Source organism: Mus musculus, chromosome 4, assembly GCF_000001635.26.
Source record: "Mus musculus strain C57BL/6J chromosome 4, GRCm38.p6 C57BL/6J".
Taxonomy (NCBI): Eukaryota; Metazoa; Chordata; class Mammalia; order Rodentia; family Muridae; genus Mus; species Mus musculus.
The window spans coordinates 155437493-155452717 of NC_000070.6; the positions used below are offsets into that span (position 1 = coordinate 155437493).

At 46.6% G+C, this 15225-nt stretch overlaps 1 protein-coding gene across 19 annotated transcripts in view; it reads left to right on the forward strand.

Annotated features, from left to right (window-relative positions):
* Cfap74 (cilia and flagella associated protein 74) overlaps positions 1-15225 on the forward strand; it is a 74725-nt gene that overhangs the window by 45394 nt on the left and 14106 nt on the right. For 14 of the 19 annotated variants that reach the window (XR_390770.3, XR_390769.3, XR_390772.3 and 11 more), the window contains 5 exons: positions 674-809; positions 3747-3826; positions 4525-4647; positions 9146-9267; positions 14186-14314. Coding sequence is in view for 14 of the 19 variants with exons in the window: in XM_006539046.4 (XP_006539109.1) it covers positions 674-809; positions 3747-3826; positions 4525-4647; positions 9146-9267; positions 14186-14314 (590 nt within the window). In the remaining 5 variants the exon portion in view is untranslated. Of the gene's footprint in view, positions 1-673; positions 810-3746; positions 3827-4524; positions 4955-5345; positions 5820-7492; positions 7793-9145; positions 9268-9946; positions 10458-14185; positions 14315-15225 lie in introns of those variants that run through there. The other 5 variants (XM_006539054.3, XM_006539053.3, XR_390774.4 and 2 more) reach the window with 5 other exon arrangements.

Here is a 15225-nt window from a genome sequence, read left to right on the forward strand (position 1 = left end):
GGAGTCGTACTCAAGAAATGGGCTCCCCATGCTCATGGATTGTGGAGAACCCCAGATGCTTCTAAAATATTTGACCAGTCTTTTGAGAAGCATGGAAGGATCCTATTGGCTCTGCTCAGGTGCTCCAATAAAGACCCCAGAAAGAATCTCACCCAAGAGATGGCAGGGCAACCAGGGCGGCTGTGGCCAAGGCAGGATGAGGGGCGAGCTGCTGTGGGGGAAGGAACCAGGGAGCGAGGCAGGTGGAACGGGGAGACTGGGAACCAGGCTTGCTTTGGGCAGGAAGATGGGTTGTTCAGGAAGCATCTAGAAGCTCTGCCTCCAACCACCTGTAGAGAAAGGAAAGTCAACTCAACCCAGGCAAGAGCAGAGCCAGCCTCAGGACAAATGACCAAGTAGAATGTATAGAGGGCCGACTCAGCTGCTCACAGGTGGAAGGGATCTATGAGAGAGCATAGATGCTGATAACAGAGAGGAGCCAGGTTGGCTAAGCTAAAATAGTCATTCTTAGCCTAGGCAAGTTGATGCTGTGGCCTAATGACCCAGGATAGACTGAACGAGAGCCATAGACACATGGGTCCGGAGCCCTGGGAACAGATACATTGTATCTTCTCCTGGGACAAGGGTATCTGCAAAGTTGAATGGGCACTGAAGACACTAACCTTCCTTTCAGAGCAGCCTCTTCACCTGTGAGGAAAAAATTATATATGAGAAGATCATGACCAGTCTTTCTGAGCAGCAGCTTGAAGTCAATGACTCTTCCCTAGTGGACCTCCAGAGCCTGAAAGAGTCTGAGAAGCAGCTGGATGGTAAGGGCTGGGAGACTAGCGTGTTACCTTGTAAGTAAGAGGCACCTACCTCAAACCTCCTGCATTGATTTCTGAGCCAGCCAGGACACTTGGCCTCAGATGCATACTGAATAGGCAACGAAGAGGGCTGGCATGGACACAAGGGCCTCCCAAAGGTAAGCCGCCCAGGAGCCACTCTCAGCACAGCCACACCACCTTCTGGTCAACCAGAAGGACCAGAGAGCCAGGGTCTCAACTAAAGACCAACAGGCCTGTGACCCGAGGAGCGCTGGGAGTCAAAGTGCAGAGTTTTCTCGGGGCTTCAGTTATGAGACAGTAAATATAAAAAGCACTCAGATGTGCAAATGTGCACTGGGTGCAGTGTGCATTGGAATTCTATTTGTGTTGAATCTAACAGCATCAACAGAAGCCCCAGCTATGGACAGCCAGGCTGGACACAGGGTGTGCAGGTTTGAGGGCTTTGAAGGCCCCACATATGCTCCCTGCTGGTGCAGGGTGTTTATCAGGGCAACCAGGCTCTGAGGAGGGTTCTTGGTTCTCACCGCACAGAAGTAGTGATGATATACAGGGACAGTTTTTAAAACTGAGCAATCCTGGTGCTGAGTGGAAAAATAAGTATCTTGTGAAGGCACTGACCCTGACTGTAATGCAGCCTGCTGGCTGCCCTGTACCCTGCCAGGGCTTGTCTCATCGTTTACCCATCTCCCTCCGTCCCTCCCTCCCTCCCTCCCTCCCTCCCTCCCTCCCTCCCTCCCCTCCTTCCTTTCCTTCTATCTTCCCTCCCTCCCTCCCTTGATTCTTGTTTTGTATTGTTGTTGGTTTTTTGTTTTTTTTTTTTTTTTTTTCAAAAAACAGATTTCTCTTTGTAGCCCTAGCTATCCTGGAGCTCACACTGTAAACCAGGCTAGTCTTGAACTCAGAGATCCAACTGCTGATGCCTCCCTAGCTTTGACTAAAGGCATGCAGCTGTAGTTTTTATTTTAAGATTTCCAAACTTGGGCTGGAGAGATGGCTCAGCGGTTAAGAGCACTGACTGCTCTTCCAAAGGTCCTGAGTTCAAATCCCAGCAACCACATGGTGGCTCACAACCATCTGCAATGAGATCTGACACCCTCGTCTGGAGTGTCTGAAGACAGCTACAGTGTAGTTACATATAATAAATGAATAAATAAATCTTTAAAAGAAAAAAGAAGATTTCCAAACTTACCATTTGTTTTGGCTGTGTGTATGCCCTTTGAGCTGTCCACCCCCATCCCCATCCCCGTGCCAGTGTCGCACAACTGTGACACATACACCTTAGAGTTAAGTCAGTAGTCTATTCCAAATTTTTAAAAAGTTGTGTTGAGGAGTTCCTCTCTGTTTACTGTAGTCTAAACTCCGCTCATTCTGAGGGATTGTCCCTTAAGCCTCAGAGCCACAGCACTTAAAACCCATGAATCCCCAACAGATCGATCACCCTTAGCTGACTGATCTCTGCCCAGCACTGGCACGCATTCTCTCAGCATGAGGCTGAAGCTGAGTTACTTCTCCATATTCTGTGCGTGTGATGACCCTACCGTTGCACACTTTGTTCTTACAGGCCTTCCATGGGTTCTTTTTATCATTCTCAGCAGCAGGAAATGATGTGTGTGAGAGTCTTCCTGCCATCTCTGTTCAATTCTTACATGGATATAATTGTCATGCCCAGGAGGAAGCAGGTCATCAACCTTACCTGGGTCAGCAAAGGGGTCACAAGAGTAGAGGACTAGACAGGGAATGACGTTCCTTTGTGGAAACTGGCTGCAGGCAGGTTGGAACACAGGGTAGGACATCAATGGAGAGGCAGCTGCGTGAGCGAGCACTGGCTCATTCACATCAGCTTCTGTATGTGACACTTAGCAGGGACTGAGTCTCAGTCTCTGTGAGGATAGCCTCTTGTTCTTGAAACTTTCACTGACATATACGTTTGGACTGGGCAGAGGTGGCCAACACCTTTAATCCTAGCATTCAGGAGGCAGAGGCAAATGGATCTCTGAGTTTGAGTCAAGCTTGGTCTACAAAGCAAGTTCCAGGACAGCCAGGGTTACACAAAGATGGGTTACTTATGCTAGCAATCTATTGACTATCTAAGCAAGAATCTACCTTAGGCTCTCTTTTCTGACCAGTTGATCAATTTATCTTATACTAATATACTTTCTTGGTTATCGTGAACTTAGACTAAGTCTTGAAGCCAGGAAGTGCCTGTTACCCAACTTTGTGTTTTCAAAGTAGTTGCTTTGCATTACATTGGTTCCTTTCATTACCTGATACATTTTAGAATTAGTTTCTTGGTTTACACATACACACACACACACACACACACATGCACGCGCACGCACACACACACAAAGTCAGACATGCTGGTACATTGATACATATCTATAATATATATATATCCCATATATATCCCAGCACCTAGGAGGTAGAGGCAAAAGGATCAGGAGTTGAAGGTCATTGAGTTCAAGGCCATCCCTGGGCTAAGCCAGACCTTATCTTTAAAAAAAAGAAAGAAAAAGAAGGCTGGGTGTGGTGGCTCATCCCAGTCCTGTGGAAACAGAGGCAGGCAGATCTCAATGAGTTTGAGGCCAACCTGGTCCTTGAACAAATCAAGTCCAGGACAGCCAAAGATACACAGAGATACCGTCTTAAAAAATATAAGAATAAAGAAAATAAAAACAAAGAAAAAAGGCCTGGGATGAATATAATTGGTATAGTTTCGAATATGTCATCAGTTTGGGAATAATATCTTGCCATATTGAGTCTTCAACCCATAAGGATGGTGATCCAGTGGGTTGCATGATCTTTATTTTTTTCTTAGCAGTGCCTCAGAGTCTGCAGCAAGAAAGTCTTCTTCATTCTGATGCTCTTTGACTTTTTTTTTCCAGACTGATTATTGCTATAGACTTCTTTGTCTTCCAGACCCAGAGGTTACTACAGCTGCAGTCAGTGCCATGACCATGATTCCCAGTGAGGAGCAGGCAGAGATCACACTGGGGGAGGTCAGTCCACCTGCCCCACCAGGTAGCAGCTCATCTTTCTCCAGCCCTAGCCACACCCTCTTTAATCGACGACCTCCCTACTCTCAGGGGGCTCTTTCATCTGTCCAGAGCCAGCCTAAACCCACAGTCTCTAGGCACCTGTTGTCTAGTACCAATGTATCCCCTTCCCCATGTCGAACGTAGGAAAGACTGGAGCAGCTTAGAGAGGACACCGACAATGGGCTGAAATGTGGAGGGAGATGCAGAGAAAGGTTCGGGCTGCTTTTCTTGTCGGACTGTGAACCTTAGAATCAGGGATGGGATCTTTGAAACTCCAGGAGCTTGGAGGTCGGATAGGGTGGTGAGGAATTGCGTGCCCTATACACACACGATAGAAAACGAGGCCAGCTTCTACCAAGCTCTTCCCACTTCTAATGCGGGTGGGAAGGGCCTGGCTTCTGAGGTGGGCTGAGGATGTGTGGAAAGCACACAGGTGACTCACTGTTGAGTGGATCCCCAACTTCCAGTCTGTTGGGACTTCACAGCGGTAAGCCCTCGAGAGCAGAGACAGCCTTAGAACTAATAATACCTGTATGTAAGGACATAGTCCTGCTACCCCCCATCCATGCAGTGGTAGCAAGCATAGGGTTAGTAGGAAACATCCTAATAAAAACCACAACGCCTCTGTTCTGACCCGATGGCCCCCTCTCCTTACACAGGTGACAGAGGGGGAAATCGGTCCCTTCAGTTCCGTCAAAGTACCCATTACCTTCACCCCAGTTATCCCAGGAGAAGTCCAAACTAAATTCAAGGTCATGTTTAAGAATCCACAGAGTCCACCGGTGAGTACCCCTGCCTGAGGTGACTGGTCTCCACAGCTACATCAGACAGCTGCTTTTGGTGACATGAGGTTTCCACTTGCTCTTGCTTAGATCTTTAGTGGGTGGTACAGACAGCTGACACCTCAGCCAATAACACGCATGTCCACATACGTGTTCAGATGCTCACCTACAAAGTACTTTGCTTTTCTCCTCTTCCTCTCCTCTCCTCCATATATACATCTACCGTTGGAGATCAAACTCAGAACCTAGAGCAAGCGCTCTGCCAGGGAGTGAGCCTCACCTCGAGCTCCAGCCCGTGCTCTTGTTTGTAAGTTTTGCTGTATTTGGTGTACATGCCTGTGAATGGGCGCTCACACATATGGTCTTACATGTGTGTACAAACGTGCGTGTATGTTTGTCTACAGAGGCCAGAGGTTGATACTGGGCCTCTTCCTTGATCGCTATTTACTTTATATTGGGAGGCAAGGTCTCTGACTTGAACCAGAGCACAATGATGCAGCTAGCTAGCTAGTCAGCTTGCATCCTGGGATTACAGGGGGGCCACCATGCCCACTGAGCTTCTCTGTGGGGGCTGAGAACCCAAACTCTAGCCTAATGCTTACACAGCCAGACTTTCACCTGTTGAGCTGTTTCTCCAGCTCTCCTAACCCCCTGCTCTTAATTATTAGAAATGTCTTTCTTAATTTATAATCTTATAGATTTACTAAATTATGATCAGAGAAGATGATGTGAACTCCCCAGGAATGGGTAAAGAAGCAATCTCAGGGGCTGGAGAGGTGGCTCGCTGGTTAAAAGCACTGACTGTTCTTGTAGAAGACCCAGGTTTGATTCACAACCATCTGTAACTCCAGTTCCAGAGTATCTGACGCCTTCTCCTGGCCTCCACAGGCACTGCATGTACATTGGTGCACAGGTATACATGGAGGAAAACACACCCACACACATAAAATAAAGATCAATAATTAAGCCAGGCATTGGTGTCCCACACCTTTAATCCTAGCATTTGGGAGGCAGACGCAAATGGATCTGTGAGGCCAGCCTGACCTACAGAGTGAGTCCACAACATCCAGGACTACACAGAGAAACCCTGTCTGGAGGGGGAAAAAAATCATGAAAACTGATCAACTCTCTACCAAATGGGTCAAGAAAGAAAGAAAGAAAGAAAGAAAGAAAGAAAGAAAGAAAGAAAGGAAGGAAGGAAGGAAGGAAGGAAGGAAGGAAGGAAGGAAGGAAAGAAAGAAAGAAAGAAAGAAAGAAAGAAAGAAAGAAAGAAAGAAAAGAAATAAAAGAAAGAAACTAGAGAGTGCATGCACAACATGTGCAAACTTATGGGACACAATGAAAGTGGTGCTAAGAGGAAAGTTTATAGCACTGAGTGCCTTCATAATGAACCTGGAGAGATTTCATACAAGCGACTCAACAGCACACCTGAAAGAGCAAACACACACAGAGGAGCAGATGGCAGAAAACAACCCAACAGAGAGTTGAATCCAAAGACAGCAGTACAAAGACTCAATGAAACAAAGAGCCGGTTCTTTGAGAAAATCCACAAGCTAGACAAACCCTTAACCAAACTAACCAAAAGACAGAGGGACCGTATCTGTACTGGCTGGTTTTGTGCCAACTTTCCACAGGATTGAGTTACCACAGAGAAAGGAGCTTCAGTTGGGGACATGCCTCCATGAGATCCAGCTGTAAGGCATTTTCTCAATTAGTGATCAAGGGGGTAGGGGGGGAGGTCCCCTTGTGGGTGGTGCCATCTCTGGGCTGGTAGTCTTGGGTTCTATAAGAGAGCAGGCTGAGCAAGCCAGGGGAAGCAAGCCAGTAAAGAACATCCCTCCATGGCCTCTGCATCAGCTCCTGCTTTCTGACCTGCTTGAGTTCCAGTCCTGACTTCCTTTGGTTATGAACAGCAGCATGGAAGTGTAAGCTGAATAAACCCTTTCCTCCCCAACTTGCTTCTTGGTCATGATGTTTGTGCAGGAATAGAAACCCTGACTAAGACAGTATCCAAATCAACAAAACCAGAAATGAAAAGGGAGACATAACAAGAGACCACAGAAATCCAAAGAATCATTAGGTCTTACTTCAAAAACCTGTGGTACACAAAATTGGAAAACCTAAAAGAAATGGATAATTTTTGATAGATACCATTTACCAAAGTTATATCAGATAAACAATTAAATAGGCTGATGACCTCCCAAAAGTAGTAGAAGCAGTCATTGAAATTCTCCCATTCAAAAAGAACCCAGAGTCAGACTTTCAAAGAGCTAAATCCAATACTCCTCAAGTTATTCCACAAAACAGACACAGGAGGAACATTGCCAAATTTATTTTGTGAGGCCATGGTCACCCTGATACCCAAATCACACAAAGGTACAACAAAGAAAGATAATTACAGATAAAATTTCCTCATGAATATAGATGTAAAAATACTCAATAAAATACTTGCAAACCAAATCCAAGAACACATCAGAATAATCATCCACCATGATCTAGTAAGCTTCACCCCAGAGATTCAGCGATGGTTCAACATATGAAAATCTGTAAATGTAATCCACCATATAAATAAACAAGAGACCATACAATCATCTCTGCTCTTCTGAAGGTCCTGAGTTCAAATCCCAGCAACCACATGATGGCTCACAACCATCTGTACAGCTACAGTGTGCTCATATATATATAATAGATAAATAAATCTTTAAAAAATTAATTTTTTAACCCATTGAATCAAAGAAAGGCGATTGTCTCTCATCTGGCAGCCATCCACTGCCAGGGTTAGGATTAGGGTTAGGGTTAGGGTTAGGGTGTTGTCTAACCGCCTCCTAAATATTTATATTTACAGAATGTATAAATCTGTGCTGGTCCCAACCTCGGTCAGAAAAGCTTCTGACTGCTGCGGGTCGTTAACGAGGGACCAAGCGCTATCAGTCAGGGACTGACTGCTCAGCTGTGACTGGATCATCACCGCTGGTTCCCAGTCTGTTTTCTCTGGACTTGATGATGTTACCATCTGCTGTTATTTGTTCTTTTGCTTGGAAGATTCATCCAGAGAGATACTCTGCTCTCTTTCCAAGACACTCTGTGGGAACTCCAGCTGACTGACTCAACAAGGCACCCCAGTTGACTTCTGATGTATTTTTGTTGTGGTGGTGGTGGTGATGGTGGTGGTGGTGGTGGTGATGGTGGTGGTGGTGGTGGTGGTGGTGGTGGTGGTGATGGTGGTGGTGGTGGTGGTGGTGGTGGTGGTGGTGATGGTGGTGGTGGTGGTGGTGGTGGTGGTGGTGGTGATGGTGGTGGTGGTGGTGGTGGTGGTGATGGTGGTGGTGGTGGTGGTGATGGTGGTGGTGGTGGTGGTGGTGGTGGTGGTGGTGATGGTGGTGGTGGTGGTGGTGATGGTGGTGATGGTGGTGGTGATGGTGGTGGTGGTGGTGGTGGTGGTGGTGGTGGTGATGGTGGTGGTGGTGGTGGTGGTGGTGGTGGTGGTGGTGATGGTGGTGGTGATGGTGGTGGTGGTGGTGATGGTGGTGGTGGTGGTGGTGGTGGTGGTGGTGATGGTGGTGGTGATGGTGGTGGTGGTGGTGATGGTGGTGGTGGTGGTGGTGGTGGTGGTGGTGGTGGCGGCGGCGGCGACTGGGCTTCTTTCTTGGCTTGGAACTCTCAATTTAGACTGCAAAGGTCTCAGATACACAGAGATCTGCTTGTCTCTGCCTCCCAAGTAATAGGACTAAAGATGTGCACCACCACATCCTAAATTGACTGGATATTTTGAGCACCAAATCTGATGTTTTACTACCAACTATGGATCAATCTGCCTTTTACCTTGGCTTCCTGGACACCTAATAAAACCAGAGGTATCACTATTATAGATTATTCTCTGTCAGTGTTTTGGGTAACTCGGACAATTGAACGAAGAAAGAAAGACAAGATATGTTTCAGGCTTCTCAGCAGCGGGGAGTCAGCCTCTGCAGGACTGGACCGCAAACCCGCTTTGCAGAGCCTCTTTATCGTTTACACAAAGACACTTCTAGCAAGTCAGTTTGTGCACACCAAACACATCTTATCAGATGCAGGAATTGTCCGAAGGAACCGACAGAAGACTTCCTGGTCTGCCAAGTACATCTCTTCTTGGGACTAAGTTATCCAAAGACTGAATCTTTCCAAAGGAACCCCCATAAAACCTCAGGTGCAATCACTGACTGTTTACGAAAGGCTACTTCAGAGCCTAGGAGCCATTATTCTGGGACTCATGCCATACACAGCGACTCTGCAAAAACTCTGCAACAATCCTCTGGATCCAGCAGAAAAGGATAATCACATGAAAAAAATCACAAAACCCTTAAACTCATGTAATGTTTAATTATTAACCTCATACTTGTCATATAGCAAGTTGCAAAAATCAAGCCATGAAACTGTTTGCTAAGTATTGTGTTAACACTCATTGTGGTCTCCTACATTGAAATTTAAACATATGTTGGGCTTACATATTCTGCCTCAGTTATATTTCAGAGCCACCGGTACTGCCATAGATGTGCCAGTCTGGGTGCCAAAGGCCACGGTGGACCTGAAGATCTGCATGTATGACCGACTCTACCAGGACTCCATCACTGTCCACACAAGGTGAGCCTCACAGTGCCCTGTAGGAGTATCATGCCCAAAGCTGACCAAACACCGGTCTGATGGTCACCTTAGATGGTAGAGGACTAGGCAGCTGATTAGGCTCTGGACCTTGAAGAAAGTAATCCTAACTATCCAGGAGATCCTAGTGTTATCGAGTCATTGTAGAGGAACCCAGGGGAGTCAAGGACAGAGACAGATATGAAGTCAGAGGAAGGGACCACGAGCTATGGCATTCCTGAGGTCCTGAGTTCAATTCCCAGCAACCATGTGGTGGCTCACAACCATCTATAATGGAATCTAATGCCTTCTTCTGTTGTATTTGAAGACAGGTATGGTGTACTCATATATATATAAAATAAATAAATAATTCTTTTTAAAAAAAGAAAAGATTTTCCCCTGCAATCTCCACAAGGAACCAGTTCTACCTCATCTTGACCTTTAATCTAGCTAGTGCCCCTTTGGCCTCTGTCCTCTGAGATGCTCAGAAACTTACTCATAATGTGCTAGGTCTGAGTTTGTGGAAACCATTTCAGCAGCCATAGCACACTTGCTGCATGCCCTGGGTACTAGGCAAGTGTCTCAAGTGCCCTCAAGGATATAGAACATAGTAGCATCAGGGAGAGCAGACGAGGCCCTACAGAAGACATCAGACGTTAGATTAGAAGTATTTTCCTTGAAGTACAACCTGAGAGAAAAGTATCCAAGGTTTCACGACTTCATCAGCTTTGAACCACTGGGCGCCAGACCAGAAGGCAGATGCTGTCTGCACCAAGCCCCAAGCCTCGTCACCCATGGCAAGTGTCGCATATGACTTGGAAGAACCGTACCCCCGCCCCCACGACGTGGTTCTCACCAAGCTTTCTCTGGCTCCATGAAGGTGAAGCTTGTGATGCACCCCCAAATTCCTCCTTGGGAGCCATAGGATGACAGTGTGCTGTCAAAGTCTTGGGAAACCTGTTGGATGGAGGAGTCTGGGGGAACCTGTTGAATGGAGAGGTCTGGGCCTTGGAAGAAGGGTTTGCCCTGTTTCGGGAATGGGTTGAACAGAGCTGTTGTACATGTTAAGTGCTTTGTGGTCGTGTAAGGAAGGAATCAAACGGAATTTTTCATTCCTTTTGAATGAGGGATTTTATCATTCACACCCAAAGCAACACAAAGCTGTCTATATAAACTTTAGTAATCTTTAAAAACCCACTATCATTTGTGACTTTGTTTGATATGGTAACTTTTGCCTATATGAGTGTAGAGAGGTGTTAATTCCTGAAGACCATTTTTGTGTTTGTCCAAGAACCAATGCTGGTCACTGTGTGCGGACAGTGGAGCTGACTGGCACACCTCAGAGAACCCCAAGTAGCTGCTTTCCATAGTGTTCTGGGTCCTTTGCAGCATAGGCTCAAGAGTCATGGTCAACTGTAGTGGTAGATGCACATTAAAGGGCTTAGAGGCAGGTCAGAGGTCACCATACCGACCGTGGTAACCATCTAGGCACTCATTCTCAGAGCAGGAAAGAGGCAGGCTTTGCCTGTGTCCACTTGGTCCTACCTTATGAATATTCTCAGAGTTATCTATGCAGTTGTAGGCCTTCCTGAAGACTTGGCTACTTTCCTCAGTGTCCCTCAGTGTCCCTCATAACCTTCAGTGCCTATGGCATGACTTTACTGTTGCATCTAGATCACTGTGGACTCAGCTCTTGGGGCCATATCTGAGCAGAGATCTAGAATACCATGGGTTACAGGACATAGACAGCCATGAAGCAGACAAGGATCATTCTAGAAGACCCCTGAAGGTTCTATGACTATTACTGCTCATGATCCCCAGGCAAACCAGGGAATAGTTCCCTGGGCCTCCTTCTCCGGGTCACCTTTTCTTCCTTTAGCTAAGAAAGAATTGCACCCGTGAGAGCAAAAGGGGACTCCAGTAGTGACAATTCTGGAATTTTGGGTTGTTTAAAAAAAGAAAAAGAAAAAATGACACAGAAATGTTATAAGAATGTGTTTTCATTTTAATCCCAGGTGTGGGATATGAGGCTGCTTAAAATGTCCATAGCAGCTGACTATGATTTGCCTCGTACTCTAGCAGAGGTGTGATTTTTGTCAGGGGCAGATTGTTTCTGTCATTGTGTGACATTTGGAAGTCTAGGGACTTTTCAGAAGATATATAAAAATATTAGTGCCCTGAGAGGCATGGTGGGCTGTAGTTGTTGGTTGTTCACTATTGGTTGTAGTTGTTGGTTGCTGTTAGTTATGGTTTGTTAAGCAGTCACGAACAAAAAAGAAAGAAGAAATTAGATATACTGACAGCAAAGATCAAACTTGCCCCCAAGGACCTGGACACCCCTAATCAACAGGAAGTCAATGTAACAATAACTAAGTTCTCTCACTTACCTTTCTATCCTTTCTCTCTCTCCTACCTAAGGTTAGGTGGTTGAAAGGGCAGGGAAGAGGAACCTGCAAAGCATCCAAAAACAGCTGCAGACTCCCTCCCCCAGGGAGCAGAGCTCACCAAAAACAGCTGCAGACTCCCTCCCCCAGGGAGCAGAGCTCACCAAAAACAGCTGCAGACTCCCTCCCCCAGGGAGCAGAGCTCACCAAAAACAGCTGCAGACTCCCTCCCCCAGGGAGCAGAGCTCACCAAAAACAGCTGCAGACTCCCTCCCCCAGGGAGCAGAGCTCACCAAAAACAGCTGCAGACTCCCTCCCCCAGGGAGCAGAGCTCACCAAAAACAGCTGCAGACTCCCCCCCCCCCCAGGGAGCAGAGCTCACCAAAAACAGCTGCAGACTCCCTCCCCCAGGGAGCAGAGCTCACCAAAAACAGCTGCAGACTCCCTCCCCCAGGGAGCAGAGCTCACCAAAAACAGCTGCAGACTCCCTCCCCCAGGGAGCAGAGCTCACCAAAAACAGCTGCAGACTCCCTCCCCCAGGGAGCAGAGCTCACCAAAAACAGCTGCAGACTCCCTCCCCCAGGGAGCAGAGCTCACCAAAAACAGCTGCAGACTCCCTCCCCCAGGGAGCAAGCTGAGCTCTCTCCCAAGCTGCCTTAGAAGGAGATTTGGTGGGGCTGAAAAGATGGCACTGGCTGCTCTCCCAGAGAACCCAGGTTCAGGTCCCAGCACCCACATGGCAGCTCACAACTGTCTGTAACCCCAGTTCCAGGGGGGTCTGACACATGATACCAATGCACATAAAATAAGATTAAATGAATTATTTTTAAAGGAGGAGCAGGGATTTGGCCACTGTCACTGACTTTGGTAGATACCTCATTTCAGGAAAGGGAGCACAGAACTTCTAGGGAGAAACAAGTGGGCCCTGATGACTGGGTATAGACATGTCTGCCTTCCTCTGTCTGGGTCTGATTTATAAATTTGTGCCAATAGCTAATACCTGGCCAGCCAGTCACCATCACCAAACTTGCTGTAGAGTCCTGGGTAGGAAGAGGCAGGCCCCTGGGGAGGAGCTACCCCTTCCAGGCCCTGCACCCAGTAGCCGCCCCCCATGCTTTCTCTCTGAGCACAGAAGTGAGCGCATCTCAACGGAAAGATTTGTAGTTGTACACTTTTCTCAAGTTGGGTATTTTTGCACGTAGCTATAATAAACTCAGTACTTAGGAGGCTAAGACAGGAAGATTGCGAGTTTTATAGTTCAGCTTGGGCTACACAGTGAGACCATGTCTTTAAAAAAATAAAAGTAAATAAAAATAAAAATAAAAAACAAAAAACAGGGGCAGAAAAATGGCTCAGCAGGAAGGTACTTGCTGAGAAAGCCTGAACTGGGAGTTCAATCCACAGAACCCACAGAACCCACAAAGAACATGGGAAACAATTCTACAAGTTGTTGTCTGGTCCCCACACATTCAGTGAGTGTGAATGTGAGTGCATGCCCTCGCACGCGCACACAGCAACAATATTTATTTATTTATTTATTTATTCATTTATATTTTATTTATTTATTTTTATTTATTTTATTTATTTTATTTTGGTTTTTCGAAACAGGGTTTCTCTGTATAGCCCTGGAACTCACGTTGTAGACCAGGCTAGTCTCAAACTCAGAAATCCGCCTGCCTCTGCCTCCCAAGTGCTGGGATTAAAGGCGTGCGCCACCATGCCCGGCTAACAATTTTTATTTAAAAAAAAATTATTATAGGCAGGTATACACATGCCTTTAAAATCCCAGAACTTTGGACTTTGGAGGCAGAGGCAGGAGGATCTCTGTGAGTTCAAGGCCGGCGTGATCCATATAGCAAGTTCCAGGATTATATAAAGAGACTGTCTCAAAAAATAAATAAATAAAAATTATATATATATTCATTTTATTTTATGCCTGGCTTTTTTTGCCTGCTCGTGTGTATGTGTACCATGTCCATGCTTGGTGTCCACAGAGGTCAGAGGAGGGTATCAGATCCCCTGGGACTACAGATCCCCTATGCATGGTTGTGTAACACCACGTGGGTGCTCGATCCTCTGCAAAAGCAGCAAGTATTCTTTTTTTTTTTTTTTTTAAAGATTTATTTATTTATTATATGTAAGTACACTGTAGCTGTCTTCAGACACTCCAGAAGAGGGAATCAGATCTCGTTACAGATGGTTGTGAGCCACCATGTGGTTGCTGGGATTTGAACTCTGGACCTTCGGAAGAGCAGTCGGGTGCTCTTACCCACTGAGCCATCTCACCAGCCCTGCAAGTATTCTTAACACTGAGCTAATTCTCTGGCCCAACAATATATTTTTTAATTTAATCAAGTTTCATTTCAAACAATGAATCCCTTAAAAAAGTGTTGAAGCTGATTTCAAACCATCGGTAGGTATGCTATGAGTGCTCAGAGTCAATATGTGCACTGCCTACTGCACACCTGTTCTGTCATTACAAATACCTTAACGAGTCAAAGGATTAAACACGCACTGTCACCCGTGACCACTTACAGATCAAAAGCAGCCCTGCGCCTAAAGTTTGAAGTCTGTAAGGAGCTGAGAGGCCACATAGAGCTTCTGCCAGAAACAGGCTACATCCAGGCCCAGTCCACCTACTCCGTACAGCTCAAGTTTCTGCCTCGGTGAGAACTGGGAAAGCCCCGGAGCATGATGGGAGGGGGAGGGGGGATGCTGGTCCCTGCATCCCGGGACTTGCCCCTGCTGAGCTAAGAACCCCTGAACCTCCCTGCACTGGCCCTGGCCTGGCTCCTGCTTGGATACAGCCAGCACCCCAGCACCCCAGCACCCCGTTCTCTCTTCCTGCCGCTCCCTTCCCTGAGGCTCTGCGTCATGACCTGAACCTCTGTCATGAAGCTCTATAAGGTGTTCCTATCTCCCAGTTCTCCCTACATCCTACCCTTTCAGAGCCCTTCTTGGCTCTTGCCCTTGAGATAGCTGCACAGCCAGTGTCCAGGCTGTTTTGTGAAATGGTGTGTCCTTTCTTTGGCTTCTGACTTTCCTCAGACGGACTTCAGCTTTTCTGGTGCTTTGGCAACCCAGAACCCTGCTTACCACTTTTGCTGCCCAAGTTCCCTAAGTGACCCTTGGTTCCTGCCATTGAGCCTATTTCTCAGGGCTAAGATACAGACCCTAGGCTGTCAACAGAGTTTGGACTAGAGAAGTAGGTGTAGCAGGCTAGGGAGCTGGGTGGCCAAGTGACATCTGCCACCAGGCCGCACACTCACAGGGTAATGAAGAGGAGCTGAAGCTGACTTTTAAAAATCTAAGCTGCTTCTTGGACATTCTTGCAGATTGCTCATCATGGTAAAAGGGAATATTTTTCCTCTGTATTTTTTTAATATTTCTATAATGATACTAATTTTTTTTATAATCAAAAAATAAACTTTTTGAGACAGTCATAACCAAGTATCTCAGGCCTGGCCTACATTAGGGTCTTCTGGCCTATTGCAGGTGTAACCACCCAACACTGTGTGTTTCTGTACTGGGGATCGAAGCCAGAGCCATGCGCTCTACCTACCACTGAGATATATAC